Source organism: Drosophila simulans, chromosome 3L (genome assembly GCF_016746395.2).
Source record: "Drosophila simulans strain w501 chromosome 3L, Prin_Dsim_3.1, whole genome shotgun sequence".
Classification (NCBI taxonomy): Eukaryota; Metazoa; Arthropoda; class Insecta; order Diptera; family Drosophilidae; genus Drosophila; species Drosophila simulans.
This window is the reverse complement of record NC_052522.2, coordinates 9510423-9530180: the sequence shown is the minus strand read 5'-3', so window position 1 is coordinate 9530180 and position 19758 is coordinate 9510423. Positions and strand designations below refer to the sequence as shown.

The 19758-nt window shown below is 46.2% G+C and overlaps 7 protein-coding genes across 8 annotated transcripts; 3 read left to right on the top strand and 4 right to left on the bottom strand.

Annotated features, from left to right (window-relative positions):
• Positions 1–231: 231 nt before the first annotated feature.
• On the bottom strand, positions 232–2998 carry LOC6737481 (N-alpha-acetyltransferase 60). Of its 2 annotated transcripts, XM_002084281.4 has the most exons (6): positions 2293–2997; positions 1955–2075; positions 1711–1875; positions 1427–1647; positions 1247–1357; positions 232–1148 (listed from the first exon to the last, which is right to left on the bottom strand). In XM_002084281.4, the coding sequence occupies exons 1-6, from the start codon at positions 2307–2309 to the stop codon at positions 1016–1018; spliced, it is 768 nt and encodes a 255-aa protein (XP_002084317.2). In that variant the 5' UTR covers positions 2310–2997; the 3' UTR covers positions 232–1015. The 2 variants fall into 2 exon arrangements, with proteins under 2 accessions (XP_002084317.2, XP_016031265.1); XM_016171235.3 differs by having other exon boundaries at positions 1427–1875; positions 2293–2998.
• A 185-nt stretch (positions 2999–3183) lies between these two features.
• On the bottom strand, positions 3184–6490 carry LOC6737480 (integrator complex subunit 7). The gene is made up of 2 exons (XM_002084280.4): positions 4866–6490; positions 3184–4810 (listed from the first exon to the last, which is right to left on the bottom strand). Exons 1-2 carry the CDS (start codon positions 6333–6335, stop codon positions 3275–3277), a joined length of 3006 nt encoding a protein of 1001 aa, XP_002084316.1. The 5' UTR covers positions 6336–6490; the 3' UTR covers positions 3184–3274.
• Positions 6491–6631: 141 nt separating this feature from the next.
• On the top strand, positions 6632–9426 carry LOC6737479 (nibrin). The gene is made up of 4 exons (XM_016169831.3): positions 6632–6743; positions 6808–7623; positions 7678–9212; positions 9272–9426. Exons 1-4 carry the CDS (start codon positions 6725–6727, stop codon positions 9350–9352), a joined length of 2451 nt encoding a protein of 816 aa, XP_016031263.1. The 5' UTR covers positions 6632–6724; the 3' UTR covers positions 9353–9426.
• Positions 9371–10569, bottom strand: LOC6737478. The gene is made up of 2 exons (XM_002084278.4): positions 10416–10569; positions 9371–10351 (listed from the first exon to the last, which is right to left on the bottom strand). The coding sequence occupies exons 1-2, from the start codon at positions 10495–10497 to the stop codon at positions 9390–9392; spliced, it is 1044 nt and encodes a 347-aa protein (XP_002084314.1). The 5' UTR covers positions 10498–10569; the 3' UTR covers positions 9371–9389.
• Positions 10570–10767: 198 nt separating this feature from the next.
• LOC6737477 (nucleolin) lies at positions 10768–12061 on the top strand. The gene has a single exon (XM_002084277.4). The coding sequence runs from the start codon at positions 10862–10864 to the stop codon at positions 11984–11986; it is 1125 nt and encodes a 374-aa protein (XP_002084313.1). The 5' UTR covers positions 10768–10861; the 3' UTR covers positions 11987–12061.
• Positions 12062–13241: 1180 nt separating this feature from the next.
• On the bottom strand, positions 13242–15608 carry LOC6737476 (sialomucin core protein 24). The gene is given in 2 exon segments (XM_002084276.4): positions 13242–14110; positions 15224–15608. Coding segments are annotated over 2 exon segments (798 nt in total). The 5' UTR covers positions 15297–15608; the 3' UTR covers positions 13242–13385.
• Positions 15609–16023: 415 nt separating this feature from the next.
• Positions 16024–19433, top strand: LOC6737475 (sorting nexin lst-4). Its single transcript, XM_002084275.4, has 3 exons — positions 16024–16939; positions 17718–18370; positions 18835–19433. The coding sequence occupies exons 1-3, from the start codon at positions 16187–16189 to the stop codon at positions 19124–19126; spliced, it is 1698 nt and encodes a 565-aa protein (XP_002084311.2). The 5' UTR covers positions 16024–16186; the 3' UTR covers positions 19127–19433.
• Positions 19434–19758: the final 325 nt, after the last annotated feature.

The following is a 19758-nucleotide window of genomic DNA, read 5'->3' as shown; positions in this document are numbered from 1 at the left end:
TTATAACTTTTATTTGTATTTTCAACTTCTTTTAAACTTATTTTTATGATATTAATTTTATATATAATCGAGTGTTTGGCAGTATTAAACCATTTACGCAAACTGTTTACATATTTAAAAGTCGAAGTTGGAATATAAAAAGCTTAAGTAGAATAAGTTAAAAATTAAACAGCCAGATTGTATAGCCATTTTACAATGCTTAAGATTAAAACGGAAAAAAATACCTCGTCATAACTTTACAAGTTTTTATTTTAAAAAATATTACAATTTGCTAGATAAATTGTGCCTAAAGTAATCAGATTTAGTTGCGAAACAATATGCATTAAAATACTTTTACAAAATACTATAGAAACAGCGAACGGGGCTTGAATTTAAATGGTTGGTTCGGGTCTTCAACTGGATAGATATTCTTGCCATTTAACATTAATTTGTTTCTCAGTTCAAAGCTATTTACGTGCAGATTTCATAAATTAAGCATTAAAGCATGAGCATCTTTGTTGTTTGTCTTCGCTAAACTAAATGACTGTCTTGTGCGTGGAACTTAAAACTTAGGAAAAACATACACACAGGCTACATTCAAAAGAAAGGGGGGTAATTCCAAATCACTCGGTTACAACTCGATTCAAACAAAACATTATACGACTATTTACAGCAGTGGTGAACAGATAGATATCTTTTAAAACGTAATAATACACTTAGCGAACTATGTTACAACTTTCAACTTATGCCTTTGATGTTGTTCTTTGCTAGATCTTCTCCTTCTCCTTCTCGTCTCACATCTTCTCTATTGGCTTCCGTATAAAATTCTGCGGAGGTGTTGCCTAACATTTATAATGAAGGTGTGTCTGTCTGTGTTGGTGATTGGGTGCCATAGTACATATAAATGTTTGTGTTTGTTTGTGTTTCTGTTTATGCTCGACGGGATGACATAATGCGGCGGACACACTCATCATCGCCCTCAAAGTGCTCGTGTGTCTAGGAAGGACTGGCCAGTGCTGTGTGCTGCGGTCGAGATTCACTCGATGAAGTTGAAGCGAGTGAGCAGCTTGTGGTAGAACCACCGCACCACCTGCTGGACTCGTCCGGCCAGCCAGGCGCACAGGCTGCTGGTGTGGCGCACCTTCGACGCGTAGTGCTTGATGTGATCTGTGCAGTAGAGAGTTAAGAGGGCAACCAAAAGTACAGCGAAATCATAGAGAGAAAAGCGATACAGCCTAGGGCGTATAGATATTTTGAAAAAGGATATAATAGTGTCCAGGGTGGATGGCCGCCGTTAATGTAGTTCACATAGGTGAATCCGTCCTTGCCCTTGCCCCGTATATTGTAGTAGTAGGGCAGGAATGAGTGAAGCGTAAATCTAAAAAGACAAAAACAGTTTGCACACTATTAATAGAACAAGGCCACGACGACAGAGGTGGTTGAATACCTTCTCTTCTCGTAGAAAAATATGGCAGGTTGATTGGTGGTCAGCGTGTGCAGGAAGATCGCCTTCACCGAATGCCGCTCGGCCGTCGTCAGGTGGTTCATTAGCGCGTCCAGCAGCAGCGATCCGATGCCATTGCGTCGATGCGAACGATGGACGCCCAGCGACAGTATATACCCGACATCGGCGGAACGACCCATCGAGTCCGGCAGGATGCCCTTGTCCTGCATGGGAAAACCGCTCAGCCTGGTGTACAACTCATCACTATCACTCATATTGGCTATTACCTCCTTGTTCACATTTCGATAGGGTTTGATTTCGGCAACGATTAAACCAATTATGGCCAGATTATATACAGCTGCCAGCGCAAAGAAGCGCGTGCTTGAGGTAATATCCTCATACCATGATAGTGGATAGTCGATTGGAAACCATTCTTGGCACAGCTGTCGCACCTACACACACACGATCATCACACGGAGATGCAAATGTGGGGGGATTATCTGCATTAGCTGATGAACTTCATTCACTCACCTCCGTCAGATCGTCGGGTACCAGGAACCTTAGCTGCACATCGTTAATCGAGCACAGCGGTACGTGTTCGCAGTCCACACGCGTACTCTCGCTACTGGGCGGCGCACTGTGTTTGTTGTAGCTGCAATGCTCGCAATGGTATGATAATGTTTCATGATCCTCATGTATTAGTCAAGCCACAAGGCGGCGAAACATCGAGTTCCCTTGCATAATACCGCCGAATCGCCGTCAATAGATAAACAAAAGCCGCCCATTGACGGGGCTCCGGTGTCCGCATAAGCAGGAAATCCGTGTGCAGCCCGACTGATAACCAAATAGTTATATGTACGTATACTCACAGTGTGAATTGTGCCATCCTATTGCAAGGGGGGGTGCTGCTGCTGCTGCTGCTGCTGTTGATGGTGCTCGTGCTCCTCCGTTCCCACTGCCACTGCTGCTGCTTCTGCTGCTGCTGCTCTGTCCAATTAGAGCAATTATGTCCATTTATTGCAGCACCACCGCCACCGCCGTTGTCGCCTGAACAGGTTAAGCGCGGAATCTTGACCAACGGAGCCTTCTCCTCCGGGTGAGTGATTCGTATTTCGTATTCGTTTTCGGTTTGGTGCGTGTTTTTGGGTGTGCGCTCAATTGGCTTTAATTAACATTTACATTGAGCTGGAGCACAGAGCATGGAGCACGGAGAGGGGGGCAGCGTGTCGCCGGATCATGTAGGAACCACTTGTTCTCGCTGGTGTGCGGGTGCTCCGCTGATTTTGATTTTGGTTTTGAACTGGGACTTTTGGGTCTCAAGTGGAATCGGTGGCTCTTTGGGGGGATGGGAGAATCCCTTACAACGCTGGCCAGGTGGTGCTGATGCGCTGGTGGTGTCGGTGTCGCATGCCGCTGCTGCTACCCGCTGGTCACAATTCAGTTGGCCCGCGATGATTCCTCATTTGTCCTAATTTATTCTCCAAGCCAAAAAGAATTAATGAAAACAAATCAGCAGTAGTGAGACCGCACTTGGGCCTTTCAAACATACCACGCGATGGAGGTGGACCCACCTGTTTCGATAGTATCGATACATTGTCTAATTCGAAGTGCATTTAACACTCCAATTGGATTTTAATGTTCATTTTTTGCAAATATAAATTTATTTTTAATTTTAATTTAATTTAATTAATCGCTGATCAATATTTGAAAAAAATGTACATTAAATAAAACACAATTTTCTGATGAAAAACCTATATTTCCATTTTTCATCAATTTCGGATGTAATGCCTAAACTAATAATATTTTTTAAAATATTTAACCTTAAGACATATAAAAACCCGTTTCTATGGTTCAAAACCTCCTCGTCTGTCCCACCGCCTGGGAAGTGCTCGGCGCTGGAGCGCCCTGCTTGCTGGGATCCTCCAGCACCCGCACCACCATCGAGGATTTGGGGCCAGTGCACCAGGTAATGCCATTCTCGTCCACCACGAATGTTTCCAGCGTCACCTGGAAGTGCCCGCCATTGGAGATGGGCAAGAGGAAGCTGCCGGAGAGGAAATCGCGCTGGGGCTTTACAATCTGATTAAGGGTCACAGTATCGTTGGCGGCCTGCTTGGGCAGCTCTTGGGAGGATCGTGGTGGCGGCGTTATTAGCTGTGAGGTGAGGCTCAATTGAACGGACTCCACGCGGCGGAAGTGTTTCTTCTGCTTGCTGAAGTGCTGCAGGACACCCTCGACCTTGATCACCAGATTACTGCCCGACTGGACATTCACAGGTTCGGTGGCGCTCCTTGGCTGCGGACTCACCGACAGCTTGATCTGTGTGGACTGCAGGATCTGGAAGAAGTAGCGCGGCAGGCAGAGCGGTGTCTTCGTTATGATCTCGATCTGCGCAATGATCACATCCAAATGCCGGTTACTAATGGTCTTGGCATTGGCCGGCTCCTGTGGCAGGTTTTTCTGCATCTGCTCCATGCGCTGGCAACTTGCGGCAAAGTATCGCGTCTCCGGGTGATCGCCTGTGGTTAAAAATACAGGCGGCTCCGGAGGCGTGGCGTAGCAAATCGACTCGATGATGTGGGCGAAAAGAGCGCACTGAAATTCAGCCACCTCCAAAAACTCCAACGTCACGTGATCCGCATCGAAAGAGGATTTGTATAGCCTAGCGTAAGTCTCCTCGCAGGCCTTTAGTGCCTTCACAAGCTTGCGCAGCTGGTTCGTGACATGACCAAACTTCTGCAGATAGTCGCGCGAGTTCTGGGCCAAGCTGCCAGCTATTGCCGGTGGCGGCACAATCACCTGGGCATTCTTTACGGTCACAGCCAGGTGAAGGGTCTGCAGGAATTGCGCCCTTATCTTCAAATACTCCAACTGAAAGGTACACGGATGCTGGGGCGAGGAACCGGCTCTCAGGCTGGCCAGCGCTTGCTGATATAGATTGCTAGCCGTTTCCAAGCGCTTCATAAGCGGCATTAGGGGCTCCGGTGCCACCTTTGGTGCATAATTGTCCCGCATGTAGGCGTATTCCAAGCCATAGTTAAGAATGCACTCCGCCTGCGAGATCTGCGACAGTGCCACCAGGAAATAGTGCATATGATCGCTGATCACAATCTGAGAGACCTTGGTGTAAATGTGAGCAGCCACATAGTGGTGACCATAGCGACTAGCGGTGCGTGCAATCCTGTACAGCGTCCAGCAGTTAAGCCTACCGAGGCACTTCTCAAAGCACTGAACAACCTTTTGCGGCAGGTAACAGCCCATGGTGGTTTGGAGCACCAGAGAACTCAGGATCTCCACGCTGCGCAACTGTTGTTCGCAGTTCTCCTGGTCGATAATGGTGTTCAGCTTGTGCAGAATGAGCGGCAAACGAGCTAGCATGGGATTTACCTGTGATTAGAGACTCTTAGAAATTGTTGCATAGATGTATTAATGCAGTAGATACCTTTGGCGGGGGCAACTCATCGGTGTCCATCGCGTTGTCGTCTCCTATCAAATCTTCTGCGGTGGAAAAGGCGTACTTACGCAGCTGAAAGTGCTCACAAAGACCCGCCAGTGCCTCGCACATAAGTTCCGCATTCGCTGGCGGATAGGCACCCTTATCGCCCAGGGTACTGGTCACGATCCCGATGAAGGATGTTCCAAATTCAGCGTTGGCTTTAGTGATCCTTATACCGTATGTCAGCACCCTACGCAGATCGCGGGTGCACTCCGCCCGTTTGGCCGTGCAAAGGAGCAATCCTTCCATGTGCAGGTTGACCATATGAAGAATATCGTCCACCTGCTCGCCGCTGCCCTTCTTTTTAAGGCCAAATGCCACTAGAACCGACAAAACTGCCATGGCCTGAGTGGCAGTGGTGTAGTCGTCCAGCTTGCTAATGCACTGGATGCACAGACGGAGCAGGGCTACGCGATGCTCGCGAAGCAGCTGCTGGCAGGTCAGCGGGCACTCGCTTAGCTTCAGCAGGATTGAGAGGAAGAGGAACTGCTCCTTGGAATTGGTACACAATTCGAAACGATCAATGAGCGCTTTGATGGCTGGCTTGGGCCAGGCATGAACGCTCTGACGTCCGGCCAACTCGTTCAAAGATCGCAGCACCTGTATGCGCACAGGTGTCCTTAAGTCCTGCATGAAATCCAGCAGAACATCCAGCTGGCCGGGCACTCCCACCAGCGTTCGTGATGACAATTGAGTGAGCGTGTCTATGATGGCCACCACGAAGCTCTGGGCTGGATATTTGGGCAGCAGATCCATGCACAGTCTGCTGACCAGTGAGGCTGTGGTAGCCTCGTGATGCATGTGTCGCAATACGGGAATCAGGAGCAGCTTCATTGGCACCGGCACCTGAAGCGATTCGATCATGTCCGAAATCTTGGCGCACATGCTGATGGCAAAGGAACTGGACTGGGCGGCAAAGCAGCTGCTGGCATAGATGGCAGCCTCCACCTCGACGGTATCGTGGCTATCCAGAGCACGTCGAATGGCATGATGAACCTGTTGCTTCTCGGGAATCACACGGGAAACGGCGCCCAAGGTGCGGAGGAGGAGAGCACGCGCCACCGGATCGTTGGAGTGCATCACCACAAAGATACAGCGCACAAAGCTGTCAATGTTGAGGATCTTGTCCAGATGATTCTCGCTCTGCTGGCAAACACGGAGCACCCAAAAGCGCAGCAGATTTGATCCGCTGACAAAGTAGTCGGCCAGCTTGATGAACGACGAGTTGATGAGAATGGGAAACGGATACTTCTCGAAGAGGCGCGGAAAGCGGACGACCGCCTCGCACTGTATACCCTGCTTGGTGCTCCGCAGTCCCTTGTCCAGTTCCATGAGCACCGCATTCGAGTCGTGCTCATTTTCGTTAAGGAAGCTCTCGTTGAAGGTGCTGACGCGGGTGCCGGTCAGGTGAGCCATGGTTACAGGTGTCCTCACTCACATTTATCGCAAATAAATCGTGTTTAATGAGTTTTTCATTAGCTAAACGACACAAAAACAAACCGGCTGCAAATGCTTCTTCTTGCTAATTTGTCGTTCTTAGGAAACTACGGTATCATTGCAGCGATAGCTGGTCACTTAACAGTAAAAAAACGATTGAATCAAAAGTCTATAATAAGTTCATTCTCGACCGTTAATAAAAATCAATTTGAGAAACAACTATTAACTTAGAAAATGATGTACATTCCATTATTAATTTTATTCTAGCCAATTATTCTCACTCCTTCTTTGTCTCTGTGTAGTTAGTTTGCACATCTGCTAAGGTCACACTGCTCGTGATTTGTTGAATTTGTGAATGTTTTGAAATTATGTTTGTTTTGACTAAAGGCACGTAAAATGGTCTAAAGCACAGAGATTATTAGTTTATTAACTTTTCAAATACCCTTTATAGATGACGAAAAGTTTGTGTTGTTTCCTGGTAAAAAGGTGTACACCATTGGTCGCCTAGCCACGGATTTAATTGTTGCGCAGGACCTCAGTATAAGTCGCAATCATGCACAGCTGCTCATCCAAACGGAAGCGGATGGCGATGACTCCCTGCATATCGAGGACCTTGGCTCCAGATATGGCACCTTCATTTTCCCCAAGAATTCCCAAAAGCCGCGCAAGGTGCCTGCCAAAACATCGACTCCATTGCCTGTGGGCACACGCTTGCGATTTGGCGCAAACATGAGCATTTGGCAGGTGACCCAACTGAAGTTGGTCACAACTGTCTCCGCATTGACGCGTCCCGAGGTGCAGGAGCTCACGAAGATGCTTGAACCCATGGGCGGCACGGTCACTTCGAACTGGACCGACGAGTGCTCCCATCTCACCATGAACGAAGTTTCGGTGACCGTGAAACTACTGCACGCTATGCTTGAGAATAAGCCGATTGTGACATTTCCCTACTGGCGAAAGATGCTGCAGGCAGCGCAGAGCATCCATGTCAAGGAGGGATGGCCACAGCCAGAGGATTACCAGCCCACCAACATAGATGTCACCTGGCGTCCCGAGCGTACCCGTCTCTTCGCCGGCAAGACATTCGTCTTCATGAATCGCAAACACTTTGATATGTACGGATCAGTGGTGCAGAAGGCTGGAGCCACATGCAAGGACATCAATTCGGGTGTCCGCAAAACATTCCTAACCAAAAGTGATGTGATAGTCATACAGTATGTCCCTTCATCGCAGTCCCAGGCCACTGAATCAATCAATAGTATACAAGGTAGGTGTAAATATACTGCTCACATCACATTATATTTACAATTCTAATTTTTAGATATTCTGGAGCAGAATGGTCGACGTATTATCCAGGAGTACGAGATTGGCATGGCCCTAATACATTGCTCTATAACAGAATTCTGCAACCCAACGCACAAGTTTATATCCGATTCATTGCCCACCACGGAGTCTGTAACTTCCTCGATGGCCTTTAACTCTTCGATCATAGTGCCCAACACGGAACGCCACTCGGCGCAATCCAATGCCACACCCGTTTCCGAACTGGTGGTGCCCGAATCAATTGAATGTGAAATGGAACCAGATGCTTCTAAGCCTAGTTCAGAGCCCCAAGCTTCCTTGCGTAAGCGTAGTCATGCCTCAACAGTTGACTCCTCGGATGAGGAGAAGAAATCAACATTGTCTAAGCGAGCTAAATCGGAGATCGCTACGAAACTGACCATGAAATCAAAGAATGCCATATTGCTGGACTCGTCTTTGGAAGAAGATGTGACACCAGCTCCGGCGACTGCTCCAGGTCAACGCGTAACAAGGCGGAGCAAACCCATCGCTGAGGAGAAATCCGTACATCCACCTGTTCCAGCTGCGAGTAAACACATAACACGAAAGACCAAACAGGTTTTTTGTGTCGACTCATCGGATGAAGAGAACGAAAAGGCTCGGGAACCAAAAGAAACGCCAGCTCCAACTATCCCTTCGCTGGCGAAGAAGAAAACGGAAGCACCAGCTGCCACCAGGATTTCACCACGGCTCAATGGGAAATCATTGGCCACAAACATTACCAACCAACAGGCCGACAAACATGCAGTGCCTCAAAAACGTCCTGTTTTATCGGTGGCCTCGGGTGACGAAGAAGATGAAGGGGACCTATTTCAATTCCGTAAATCTCCACAGAAGCAAACAGAGTCTGTGGTTCAGCCAAGGTCCGCAGGCAAAGGCAAAGCCCCTGCCAGAATCAGTGTAGTCGACTTTCTAGAGAAATCACAAGCACAAGAACCAGCTCCAGTGCCACCCCAATTGGAGTCCCAATCCCAAACACAACCGCGCAAGCGTTTACGCCTTGAGCTGCTAAACGAAAGCGACAGCGATGATTGTGATAATCTTTTTAACTTTGCAGACAGCAAAAAGAAACGAAAGACGCAAGAGGCTCAGAAAAATGATGACTCCACCGATGGCTTGTTTAACTTCAACTCTGAAAGACCGTCTGATCATGATGACGAGGATTCCCGGTTAACCGAACCCTTTGTACCCGAAACGGAAAGCAAGAAGCAATCCAAGTACATAGTGGCACCGCGTAGAGATAGGCCCAAAAAAGTGGACATCAGTGGTTGGTTATCGTGTAGCAGGCTAAACGATGATATCAAATCCGAGATAGATGCAGACTCAGTTAAGATGGAAACCTCTATTAAGGCGGATCCAGATGAGGAGCAATGGCTGGCCGCCATGAAAGACAGCATTGAGGTGCGCATGTGCAACTTAAACATTGTCATTCGCTCCCAGGAGGAAGTGGATGCTTCTCTTGAGGATTCTGTGAACAAGCATAGCGGCCGCAAGAACTTTAAGAAGTTTGTTAAGGTGAGTCTCGAATTAATAATAAATATTTAAACGATTTAATAATTGTGTACCTCTGTTAGACCAAAAATCCCCATCCCCAAAAGCGAATTGTGGCGCTTAAGAGTCTTCGGCTGGCTGATGGTATGGTAACCTGTGTTTAATGTCGTGCCCAAACGTAATTAATCGTCGCTTGTGAAGTTACTTTATTTTGTTAACAATAAACTTGCGAAATATGCTCAACGCCTTTTCGGGCTCCTTGGACAACTTGCGCTGGAACAGCGTTTGTGCGGCCAGCCACTCGTGCTTGGCAATCTTTCGGGTAAAACAACTTTCTGGAGGAGGATTCAGTTTCCTAGCTTGCGACTCGCGTTCAATGAACTTCTGTGCATCCGCCACCGTAGCCAAAACGTCTTCATTAAATGTGGGTTTCTTTGCATCTTGAACGGGTGTTCCCTTCCTGGCAATTATGGTGCCCACATCAGATTTGGCCACCAGTTTGGCTTTTTCCACTTTGGTGACGACCTTTGTCGGTTTCAGGACTATGTCTGGTGTTTCGTCTTTCTGCGTTTGGTTATTAGTTCTCATTGGAGGTTCTAATCTGGCAGGAAGCTCTTGATTCTCCGCCAGAAACTTGTGCTTATGCACCTGCGGAAAGTTGGCAACATGAGGGCGCAGCTTGTTGTAAAGTATGGCACTTTTGCCGGCCTGCAAGGAGCTCAGCTTGCTAATCTTGGCAATGGCAGCGATTAGAAGTGTGGTGAATTCCATGAAGAAGTTGTTGCGCAGGAGTTGAGTGAAGTATGCGGCTGCACTGAGGCAGCATTCCCTGATCCGCTCGTGCAGATGATAGAAGCCCAGGAGACGCACCAAAATAAACTCAAAGCTACTTCGCGTGGGCATGGCTCCATCCAAGTCCTCATCGCACACATCCGGCAGCGCACCGCGAAAGTTTTCCAGATCCCTGGCCAAATCCAAGCGCAGCAGCCGGCACAGAGCCGCATTAAGTTTGCAGACGGAACGAAATCCCGGCATATTTCGGAAGGAGTTCTTCCGGCGTGCCATTAGTCGTCCAATCAACGCTGCCGTCTCCTCGAAATCCTTGGCATCCGGTTCGGACAACTGTTGCAGGAACCTGTTGATGACCACGAACACATTTTTTGCTGTTTGGAAGGAGAGATCCTTTGTTTTTGTGATTGTTTAAGCTTGCCAAGGGTATCAACATACCGAAACTTGTGTCTTTCACCAGCAGCGTCACCAACGGAGGTTGCTTCAATTTAAAGTCATTCCAAAAGAATTCATTTTCCATTTTCCTGTTGCGGTTTGAAAATTCTAAATAAAAGAAACTGTCCGTCAGAGCTGTTTGTTTTTTATAGCTAGATTTTGTTGTATCGGAATTAGCCGAAGTCCATAGCGCCAATACAAAGTATCGGTATATATTTATGGTATATATAGGCAATGCTATATATTTTGCAACTTAATTCCATAAAAACTTTGTATTTTCATTAATTTTTTTATTATATATACACTTTCGTTTGGATTTTGGTAACCAGATTGTCATCACTAATTCTAGCTGGGATTAGTTGGGCCTTAGTTTTTTAAGATCTGGTCACACCGCCGCTCACACGTGCAAGTTGAATTCCAAAAGAAAACATTTAATTTTCCGGTAAAACATGAAGATAAAGCAGGTGGAAAGTGCATCCGAGGAGGAGGACGTGCAGTCCGAAGACTCCGAGGCTTCCGACGAGGAGGAGCTGCAGGCAGAGGACTCCGACGAGGAGCAGCTGCAGGCGGAGGACTCCGAGGACGAAGATTCCGATGGATCCGAACTGGATCTGGACGCCAGTGACACCGAATCCGATGAAGATGATGGTGAGGAGGAAGATACAATCAAACCACAGCCCAAAAGCCGTGCCGAGATTATCGACGAGAACATCCACACCAAGTACGAGCAGTTAAAGGGCACCCGGCTGTATGTCCGGTTTCCACAAAAACTGCCCCTGGACGTGGAGGAATTCAATGCCAAGGTGAAGGCTCTGCATCCACTGGTTCTGAAGTCCACAAAGCCGCGTCAGAAGCATGCACGTTTCTGCCTCGTCAATTTCAAGTCGAAGGAAGATCGTGACCAGGCCTTTAAGGATATCAAGGATTCGATCAAAACGGATGAGAAGCACAAGGGTTTATTCGTATCCCTGCCTAAAACGGATTCCGATGATTTTGTCAACGAGCTGGTGACCCGCAAGCAGACATCCATCGTGAACAAACGCACCAAGGCCCTGATGAAGCGTGCTACTAAGAAGGTCCTCACCAAGGGTACCTTTACCTCGTCCGTGGTCATTACCAATCTGCCAAAGACCAGTTCGTTGGCCCAGGTGCGCCAGCTGTTCAACGACCAGGCAGTGGACATTCAAATACGACCGGGCAAGGGTAAATTCCGAGAGTACAGCACGGCGACCGTAACCCTGCCAACGACCCACGATGCACGTAAGGCCATCAAGGAGAAGCTCAGCCTGGCGGGCACGCCACTGGTGTTGCGCTTCAACACTCAGAAGAAGCGGAGCTCCAAAAATAAGCTCAAGCAGAAGGCCGAGAAAGGGAAATCTCCAGAGAAGAAAACACTGAGTCAGAAGCAAAACGCTAAGAACTCCAAGGCGGAAAAAGGGGAAGCAGCTAAAATTAAGAAACCAGAAGTAAATACTAAGCAACAGCCGAAGGAAAACCTGAAGAGGAAGTCGCCCAAGGAGAAAACACCTAATATTAAGACACCCAAGAAGTTAAAGAAACTAACCGCAGAATAGAGTGTAGTTAATGTTTGCTAATTTAAATAAAATTCCCCCCTTTTGATTGACCATTAATTAGGTGTAAAAAACAAATATGAAACGTGTTTCAATCGTAAATTCTGGTTTACAGTACTTGTTAATACAGCAAAAATTCAGTTTAAATTTTTAAAATATTTATTATCGTACACGATATACAGACATAGATATTTATATATATATATAGATATATATATAATTTTTAGTAAGCCGGCTGAGTGATTTACTGGATATACATTGATTGGTTACTTTAGCTTATATACTTATGAGATTTTCATGTGCACAGAGTGTTCGTTCATTCGCGTAAACTTGACGGGCTTATGTGATCGATTTTTAGCTTCAAATGTGTATTAATCCAACAGCAAGCGCGGTAGGGTTAGGTAAACGTAATTCATATGTATAGTTTCCATTCTAGTACAAAATATTCAACATTTGCGTGTATGCATTAACATGGGGCTTCCATCAAATCTCGAATCGACATCTACTACAGCAGTATACAAACGTGTGTTTACATTTGTTTATATCGCATATAAACGCATATCAACCGTGCACCGCAATCCGTAAATCCTGTTGCTGTGCATCGTTAGTCGCTATATTGATTTTTTGCAATACTACGGACCCCGGGAATGGCGGGGTGAGCAGAATCGATAGAACAAGTGGGCAAAGACCGGAGAAAAAAATGCACATTAAATGAGAAAATTGAAACGCGTTTCCTATTGTGTTTAGCTCGGTTTTAGGTAGTACATATGTATTCTTAGTTCCTAGAATGAATCGATTTTAGTTATTCCAAAATTGTGTAAATATAATAAAAATTTATATTTCCTTTTCGTTAGCTCCCTATGAATTACAGAAACAAAGCCGTCGCCAGCCGCTTTCCACTTTCTGATCTCTTCACTTTCTCGCTATCAAGCAGTCTCACATATTTGCTGTTATTTGTTCTTACTCCTCTCGTCTCGTTTCGTTTCGATCTCATAACTCATTTCTCGGTTCATGGTCGCCCTGGGAAGACCCTGTGACAGGCTCCTCGGACTCCTCTTATAAGGCGTTGAACATCCGCTCAAGTTGCTGATAAACTGATGTTTGCAAAAAACGTACCCTTGCATATTGGATGCAATGCATTGAAGGAAAAATATTTGCTTTGTTTTCACATTTTCTGTATGACTGAGATAAGGGAAGTAATTCAAGAATGTAGAGCCTGCTCCTACTATCTGGGCCCGCATTAAATCCGCTCAGGGGGTTATCGTTTCAATTTAAGAACTGACTTTACTTGACTGCCGTTTGTATCTCTGTGTGTGTGTGTTTTGTTGGGGAATCGGGGTATAGGGCATCTCTTTGGATATTAATTATATTGGGTAATATGGTGTGGCTCCCCGCGTTTAAATTACGTGTGCAGCAACCGATCTCGGGCCGATGGCGAGCAGTTTTGTGGAGCTGCAGCCGCACCACCACCACTGCCACCCATGTGGGCGGGTGGTGGTGGTGGCGGCTGCGTTGGCGGCGACCTTAGCGGTATCGAAGGCTGGACAAACCGCACGCGCTCCGCATCCGTGGATGCGGCACTGCTGCTGGCCGCCGCAGCTCCGGCTGCCGCATTGAAGGCCGACGTAAAGGCGGTGGCGGCTCAAAGGGTGTGGTAGTTGCGCTCGTTGCGGGCCTTGTAGAACTTGTAGGCCACCAAGCCGATGGCCAGCAGGCCCAGAGTCAGCACAATCCCGCCAATGAACGAGGATCCATCGAAATGGCCGCACGGCACGGGCTTCGGCGCCGGAGTGGTTGATGTGTGTGGCGGCGGCGTAGTTGTGGTCGAGTTCGGAGACGGAGTGGTCGAAGTTGTAGTTCCAGGCGTGGTGGTGGTCGTTGCCGGAGTGGTGGTGCTGGCCGGAGTGGTGGTGCTGGCCGGAGTGGTGCTGCTGGTGGTGGTGGTGCTGGCTGGAGTAGTCGTGGTCTTCTCAGTCGTTGTGGTAAGTGGTGGCGTCGCCGTGGTCTTCTCAGTTGTGGTGCTCGCTGTTGAGGTCGACGGTGGCGTCACAGTGGTGGTGGTGTCCGGCGGAGTGGTGGTGTTCTTGGAATCCTGGGTGGTGCTGTCCGCTGGAGACGGTGTGGTCACTGCGAAGGTAAACAAAAAGAGTATTAGCTTATAGTTTTTGATAAGTTCGTAAAACTAAATATAATAATAATGAACCAAATGACTGGTTTTTTTATTAGTCACCCTTTTTTGAAACGTTGATATAATTCTTATTTCAGAATGAAAATATCGTAAAAATATATTTTTATGTAAGTACATCGCAACAGTAATCAGCAACGAATATTATAGATAAAAACTTATGCGTCATTCCAAAGTTAAAAGCAAACAAATTGGCAAGTATGATAAGTTCACAACGACTCTCATTCATCAATTTCCAATATTTCAAAAAGCACAAGGAATACACATGTTTTGTATGGCTTTCGTAAGAATTTAAAATAAAAATAGTTCCATTGCACATGTAAATGGTGTCAAAATGGTCAAACCAAATAAGGAAAACGTAACAAAACAAATTGATTTGGTTCGAAAAATAAAGATTACTATATTCAAAATAAGCTTCATTTAGGTGCTATTTATTTTTATGCAATAATGGAATTTAAGGAATGGAAATTTAAGAAAGCAGAAGAGAATATTGTTTGTCAACAAAATATGGTCCAAATCTCTTAAAATCCCAAGATATGTACAAATATTTTCGTATGGTAATTACAACTTTTCATGAAATTGAAAAGCAGAAAAGGTGACGATTTAAATAAATGCTTGCGAACAAAATATGGTTACAACTCGGTAAATACATATTTACCAAAATGTGCACAAATATTAACGTATGGTAATGTGACAATTTATGGAAGTGACTTTCATCAATCTGAAGTTTCTTATTTTGGAAAGCTGCAGATTCGCCAGTTCTCATGCGGAGAACATTGCCCCAAAGTCGGAGTAAGAGAAAATGGCCGGAGAATTGATATTCAATATAGGAATTGGCATTTAAAAAACCCCCACATCCACACACTCAAACACATCCATGCACACACACACACACACATGCCCGCACACCGCACACACACACATGCGAGGGGTTTGCGCACACGTACGCATGCACATGCAAGCGTGTGTGTGTGTCAGAGTGCATAATTGAGAAATGAGTGTTCGGTGTGTCTTCAATTCGATTTTAATTCGGTGTAATTTGATCAAAGACTCACCTTCGTCGCACAAATTCGCGGAGAAGAGGCCCACAAAGAGGCACAAGATTAGGAATTTCGCCTGGCGATTCATTGTGGTCGTTAAACTCGAACTGAATACTCCAACGACAAAGTCAGCAAATCTGCAAGTATGTGGCCCGGGAGGAAAGAAAAGACGTTTGCCAAGTGGTTGGGGATTAACAGATACCGCTGGAGTCAGTATTGCACAACTGGCGATGTCGCCGAGCTCCGATTTCGCTCACCCACAAATTAAAGCAAGGCGCAATTAAGGAATGAATAACACGACACGAAGACCAGATTCTTTTATGCCAACTCGATACTTCGATGCATCCCGATACATCGACAGCTGAGCCGTGCTCTGCAGCCCTGGCACTCGGCGATTATCAATAGGGGGCTCCACTGCTTTTTAAGTATGACCGTAATGTAGTTGAATCGCCTTGCATTTGCTGCAATATAAAATTATGCTCATATATTTATCCTCTTATTTTACTTGATTTATTACTAGAAAACTTTATCCCCACCTAACACTTTCTTTGAAATATTTGTAAGATAAATCTATGTAAGCATAGGTAATTTTTCACAGCTAAATCTTTCTTGAAAACGCAATAACTCATTTATTTAATTTGCTCTACTAAAATGTGCTATTTATATTATTTTATTTTTGTGAGTTTATAAAATAAGTATGTTTTTTATTATTTTTCTTTCAAATTAAGGAGTACCTCTGTTCCAAATGTGGAAATCAGGTGTGTTGGGGGAATACCTCTGATAAAATTGCTGCATCATCATTATATCTTGTTGCTGCAGAACGAAGAAGACGTCAGTGTCAGTATAATTTCGTAATCCAAAGAACGGTAACACTTTGCACTTGGTGAATCAGAATCAGTGGATATTTTTTGTCTGTTTATGGCCCCTGTGGAGACGGGACTCGAATTAGCGTAAAGGAACGACCAGGAGAGCACTAAGATGACCTCGTACGTGCGCGCCATGTACGACTTTACCGGGGAGCCGGGCTCCTCGGAGCTCTCCATCGCAACGGGCGATGTGCTCTCGGTGACCCGGAGCGACGTGGGTGAAGGCTGGTGGGAGGGCAAGAATGCCCGTGGCCAGATTGGCCTCTTCCCGGCTGCGTACGTGGAGGTGATGTCCGCGGCCGAAGCCCAGAAGCTGAGCGCCAGTGGAGCGACTTCGGTGCCACAGGTTCCGGATCCCTTCGCCTCGCCCCCTTTGCCGCGTTACGATCAGACGGCGGATGATGATGGCAGCAACTGGGATGATGAGGACGATTGGAGCGACGACAATGACACGTACTCGGAAATTGGTCCAGGTGGCCAGAAGTCTGCGGGACAGTCGGCTCGCGCTGGCGGATTGTCGCATTCCACCAGTGACTACGATAACAAACACCTGCCCATCGCGCCCAACGATGACACCCAATCGCTGGCCTCCGTGGCTGGCGGGACTGGTGCTGCTGGCACCGTCAAGAAGGGCATGTTCGCCAAAAGTTCCGATTCGTATATACTCGGCTTGTCCAGCACCAAGGAGAAGATACCCGAATGCGAGATGGCCTACATTACACAGGTGGAGGACTCGATCTACCAGTGGACGCAGAACCATTCGCCCTACTCCGTTGTGGTGGCCAGCCCCAAAAAGGAGTCCAAATTCAAGGGGATGAAGACGTTCATCGCCTACCAACTGACGCCTAGCTTCAACAACATATCCGTAAGTTGGCCACCCCTGATATCGCCGTGATTAACAACACAATACGATAAAGCTCCGACCGTTGGCGCATGAGTGTGTAACTACGGGTGCAATATTTTGTTGATAATATGTGTCTGTGCTGTGTTCGCTACCCTCTGCCAAGGGTAATTTGGGCTGGGTCATGTGCTCACGAGCAGATGGAATGGAATAAAGAAAGACCAATCCTTTGTTTATCGAAACTCCGCACTAATTGCCGGCCAACATTTTCCAACTGAGTTGACCCAAAAAGTGACCTTTTTGCTGAGAAAATTGAAATGCAGAGTATATCTACTTCTTTAATTGGTTTGTTTTAAATTGAAAACTCTGAAAATAACCCAAATTTATCTTTATATTTGTTAATGTTTTATTACTATTAAAAGCTACAGTTTATTTTTATTCTTAGTAACTAATTCAATAGTACTTTTTGATAAACTATATTATTTACAATAATGAGAAGCATAAATTCTCGACATTACTTTCGAACTGAAATCAAAGCTCTTTGTAAAGTTCTTTCAGTCCATTAAAACAGACATACAAATAGGTAGGGCATTACAGAGTCGTAAAATCACTTAAAATTCTTCTTTGTGGGGGCAATTCTGACCAACTGGTAGCCAACGGCACTGCGATGATTGCTTCTGCTTGCGAACCGCCGCGGGTAATGACTCAGCAACGAGCTCTGACCCCCGAGCTCCGGGCTCCTCTTTGCGTGTCCCAATCAGAATTAATTGGTCATATCTAATCTGGGTTTCCCTTTCGTTAGGTGTCGCGTCGCTACAAGCACTTCGACTGGCTGCACGAACGTTTGGTGGACAAGTTTTGCCTGATTCCGGTGCCACCGCTGCCGGACAAGCAGATCTCGGGCCGCTATGAGGAGCAATTCGTGGAGCATCGACGTGTGCAGCTGCAGGAATTCGTCGACTGGGTGTGCCGCCATCCGGTGATCTCCAAATGCGAGGTCTGGTATCATTTTCTCACCTGTCGCGACGAGAAGATCTGGAAGTCGGGCAAACGCAAGGCGGAACGGGATCCCTACATGGGCGTCAACTACTGCCTGGCCATCTCGCCGCCGGACAAGAACCTGCTGCACTCCAAGGTGGACGCACAGGTTGAGCTGGGCACCCAGTTCATACACAGCATGGACGTGGCCGTACGCAACCTGAACAATATATCCAACGACATGGCCAAGCGCTCCATGTCGCAGAGTAAAAAGGAGTTCCAGCGCATCGGCGACGGACTCTCCGACCTGGCCAAGGCATTGGCCATCGACGAGCGGCGTGCGCCCACCCGGAACGCGGTTCCGCTCTCCGAGAGCGTCGGCCGCATCGGTGGCATCTTTATCGGTATTGGACAGGCCTTTGGCGACCAGCCAAAGCATGATTGGATTCCCCTCTCGGATCGACTGCACATCTACAGGTGGGTTGACGTCTCGACAAAGTGATGGGAAGCATAGCACATTTCGTTTCATTCAGCGCTAATTGATTAGCTGACTGAAAATGGGAATTCCACGACATGTGTCATTTCTATAGTAGAAGTTACAATAGGTACATATATGGCTGAATTACTCACAATTAAAAATCTTCGATTGATTACTTTCTTGTATATTGTTTTTAAGGTATCAAGTTTATTTATAATGAACTCAAATTGTTTACTTTGAAGCAATGAATCAATGTATAGTTTCGCCAGAAAAATCGATTGGTGGCCAATAGTTTATTTTAGATTATTGTGGTTCTTACGCAGACTGACCTTTAGTTTAGCACGATATACATACGAATATATATATGTATAACTTCTAGAAAATGTGTTAACTTCCCGTCGCTATTTGTTTATAGAACGATCTAGAAGCATTATCTAATTTATATTCCCTCTTTTCCCAATAGGGGCGTTCTCAACTGCTTTCCGGACATCTTCTCCACGCACAAGGGTGCCATACAGAAGCGAAAGGATTGCGAGAAATTGGCCGGCGAGGGCAGGATGAATAATCCCCAGCTGCACGACGTTAACCGGCGCACAGATGTCGTCTCCTACACGGTGCTGGCCGAGCTGACCCACTTCAAGAGCGAGCGGGATACGCATTTGAAGCATACGCTTAAGAATTTCATTGCCGAGCAGATTAAGTTCTACCAGGGCGTGGTGGCGCGCCTACAAGAGGCCAGCCGTCAGATCGAGTAGATTGGCCCATGGCCCATGGACGACGACTCATCGCTGAAGGGATCGACGGCTGGGAGCACAAAGAAACAAAGAAACCGCACCGGGCACACACTTCCACACATAGCTGAAAACATTCGCACGCGCGCATTTCAAATGCCTTTAAAAGGAACTCTTACTTTAAGCGTGGTTCTAACTAAATGTTAAACAGAAAAAATATTACATAATGTTGTTTGTAAGTGAAAAAGTTGCGTATTTATACAAAAATTAACTTTTATATGCCTATTATACACGGAACTTGAGATGCAAATATAACTATATTTATACAGAACTGCATCATCCGCGTTATCATCATATTTGGATGATCCAAACAAGCCCGCTGAATTAAAAGTCTCGATGGCGATTTGCTATTCTGTTGCCTTTATCAGCGAAATTCTCTAAAAGGGTTCTCTTTATTTTTCCATTTTCATGTTCATGCTTTTGCTTTGCCATTTTCGCGTTAATAAGTTTTGTGATTCTTCTGTTTGGTTTTTTTTTTTTTTGTATCTAGAACATAAGTGTTAGATTGCACATGTTAGGGATGATGATTTCATAAATAATCAGCGTAATAACTAGTAAAAACAAAAAGAAACACATTTCGGAATGGATACAAAATC

Coding starts and splice junctions, on each gene's coding strand:
- LOC6737481 (XM_016171235.3), bottom strand. Junction 1,876..1,954: donor TACCCGACGATCTGACGGAG/GTGAGTGAATGA, acceptor GTGTGTGTGTAG/GTGCGACAGCTGTGCCAAGA. Junction 1,358..1,426: donor TTTTTCTACGAGAAGAGAAG/GTATTCAACCAC, acceptor TTGTCTTTTTAG/ATTTACGCTTCACTCATTCC.
- LOC6737480 (XM_002084280.4), bottom strand. CDS start 6,335: ATGGCTCACCTGACCGGCACCCGCGTCAGCACCTTCAACGAGAGCTTC. Junction 4,811..4,865: donor ATGAGTTGCCCCCGCCAAAG/GTATCTACTGCA, acceptor CTCTAATCACAG/GTAAATCCCATGCTAGCTCG.
- LOC6737479 (XM_016169831.3), top strand. Junction 7,624..7,677: donor ATCAATCAATAGTATACAAG/GTAGGTGTAAAT, acceptor TCTAATTTTTAG/ATATTCTGGAGCAGAATGGT. Junction 9,213..9,271: donor ACTTTAAGAAGTTTGTTAAG/GTGAGTCTCGAA, acceptor TACCTCTGTTAG/ACCAAAAATCCCCATCCCCA.
- LOC6737478 (XM_002084278.4), bottom strand. CDS start 10,497: ATGGAAAATGAATTCTTTTGGAATGACTTTAAATTGAAGCAACCTCCG. Junction 10,352..10,415: donor GGTGAAAGACACAAGTTTCG/GTATGTTGATAC, acceptor CCTTCCAAACAG/CAAAAAATGTGTTCGTGGTC.
- LOC6737477 (XM_002084277.4), top strand. CDS start 10,862: ATGAAGATAAAGCAGGTGGAAAGTGCATCCGAGGAGGAGGACGTGCAG.
- LOC6737475 (XM_002084275.4), top strand. CDS start 16,187: ATGACCTCGTACGTGCGCGCCATGTACGACTTTACCGGGGAGCCGGGC. Junction 16,940..17,717: donor CTAGCTTCAACAACATATCC/GTAAGTTGGCCA, acceptor CCCTTTCGTTAG/GTGTCGCGTCGCTACAAGCA. Junction 18,371..18,834: donor GATCGACTGCACATCTACAG/GTGGGTTGACGT, acceptor TTTTCCCAATAG/GGGCGTTCTCAACTGCTTTC.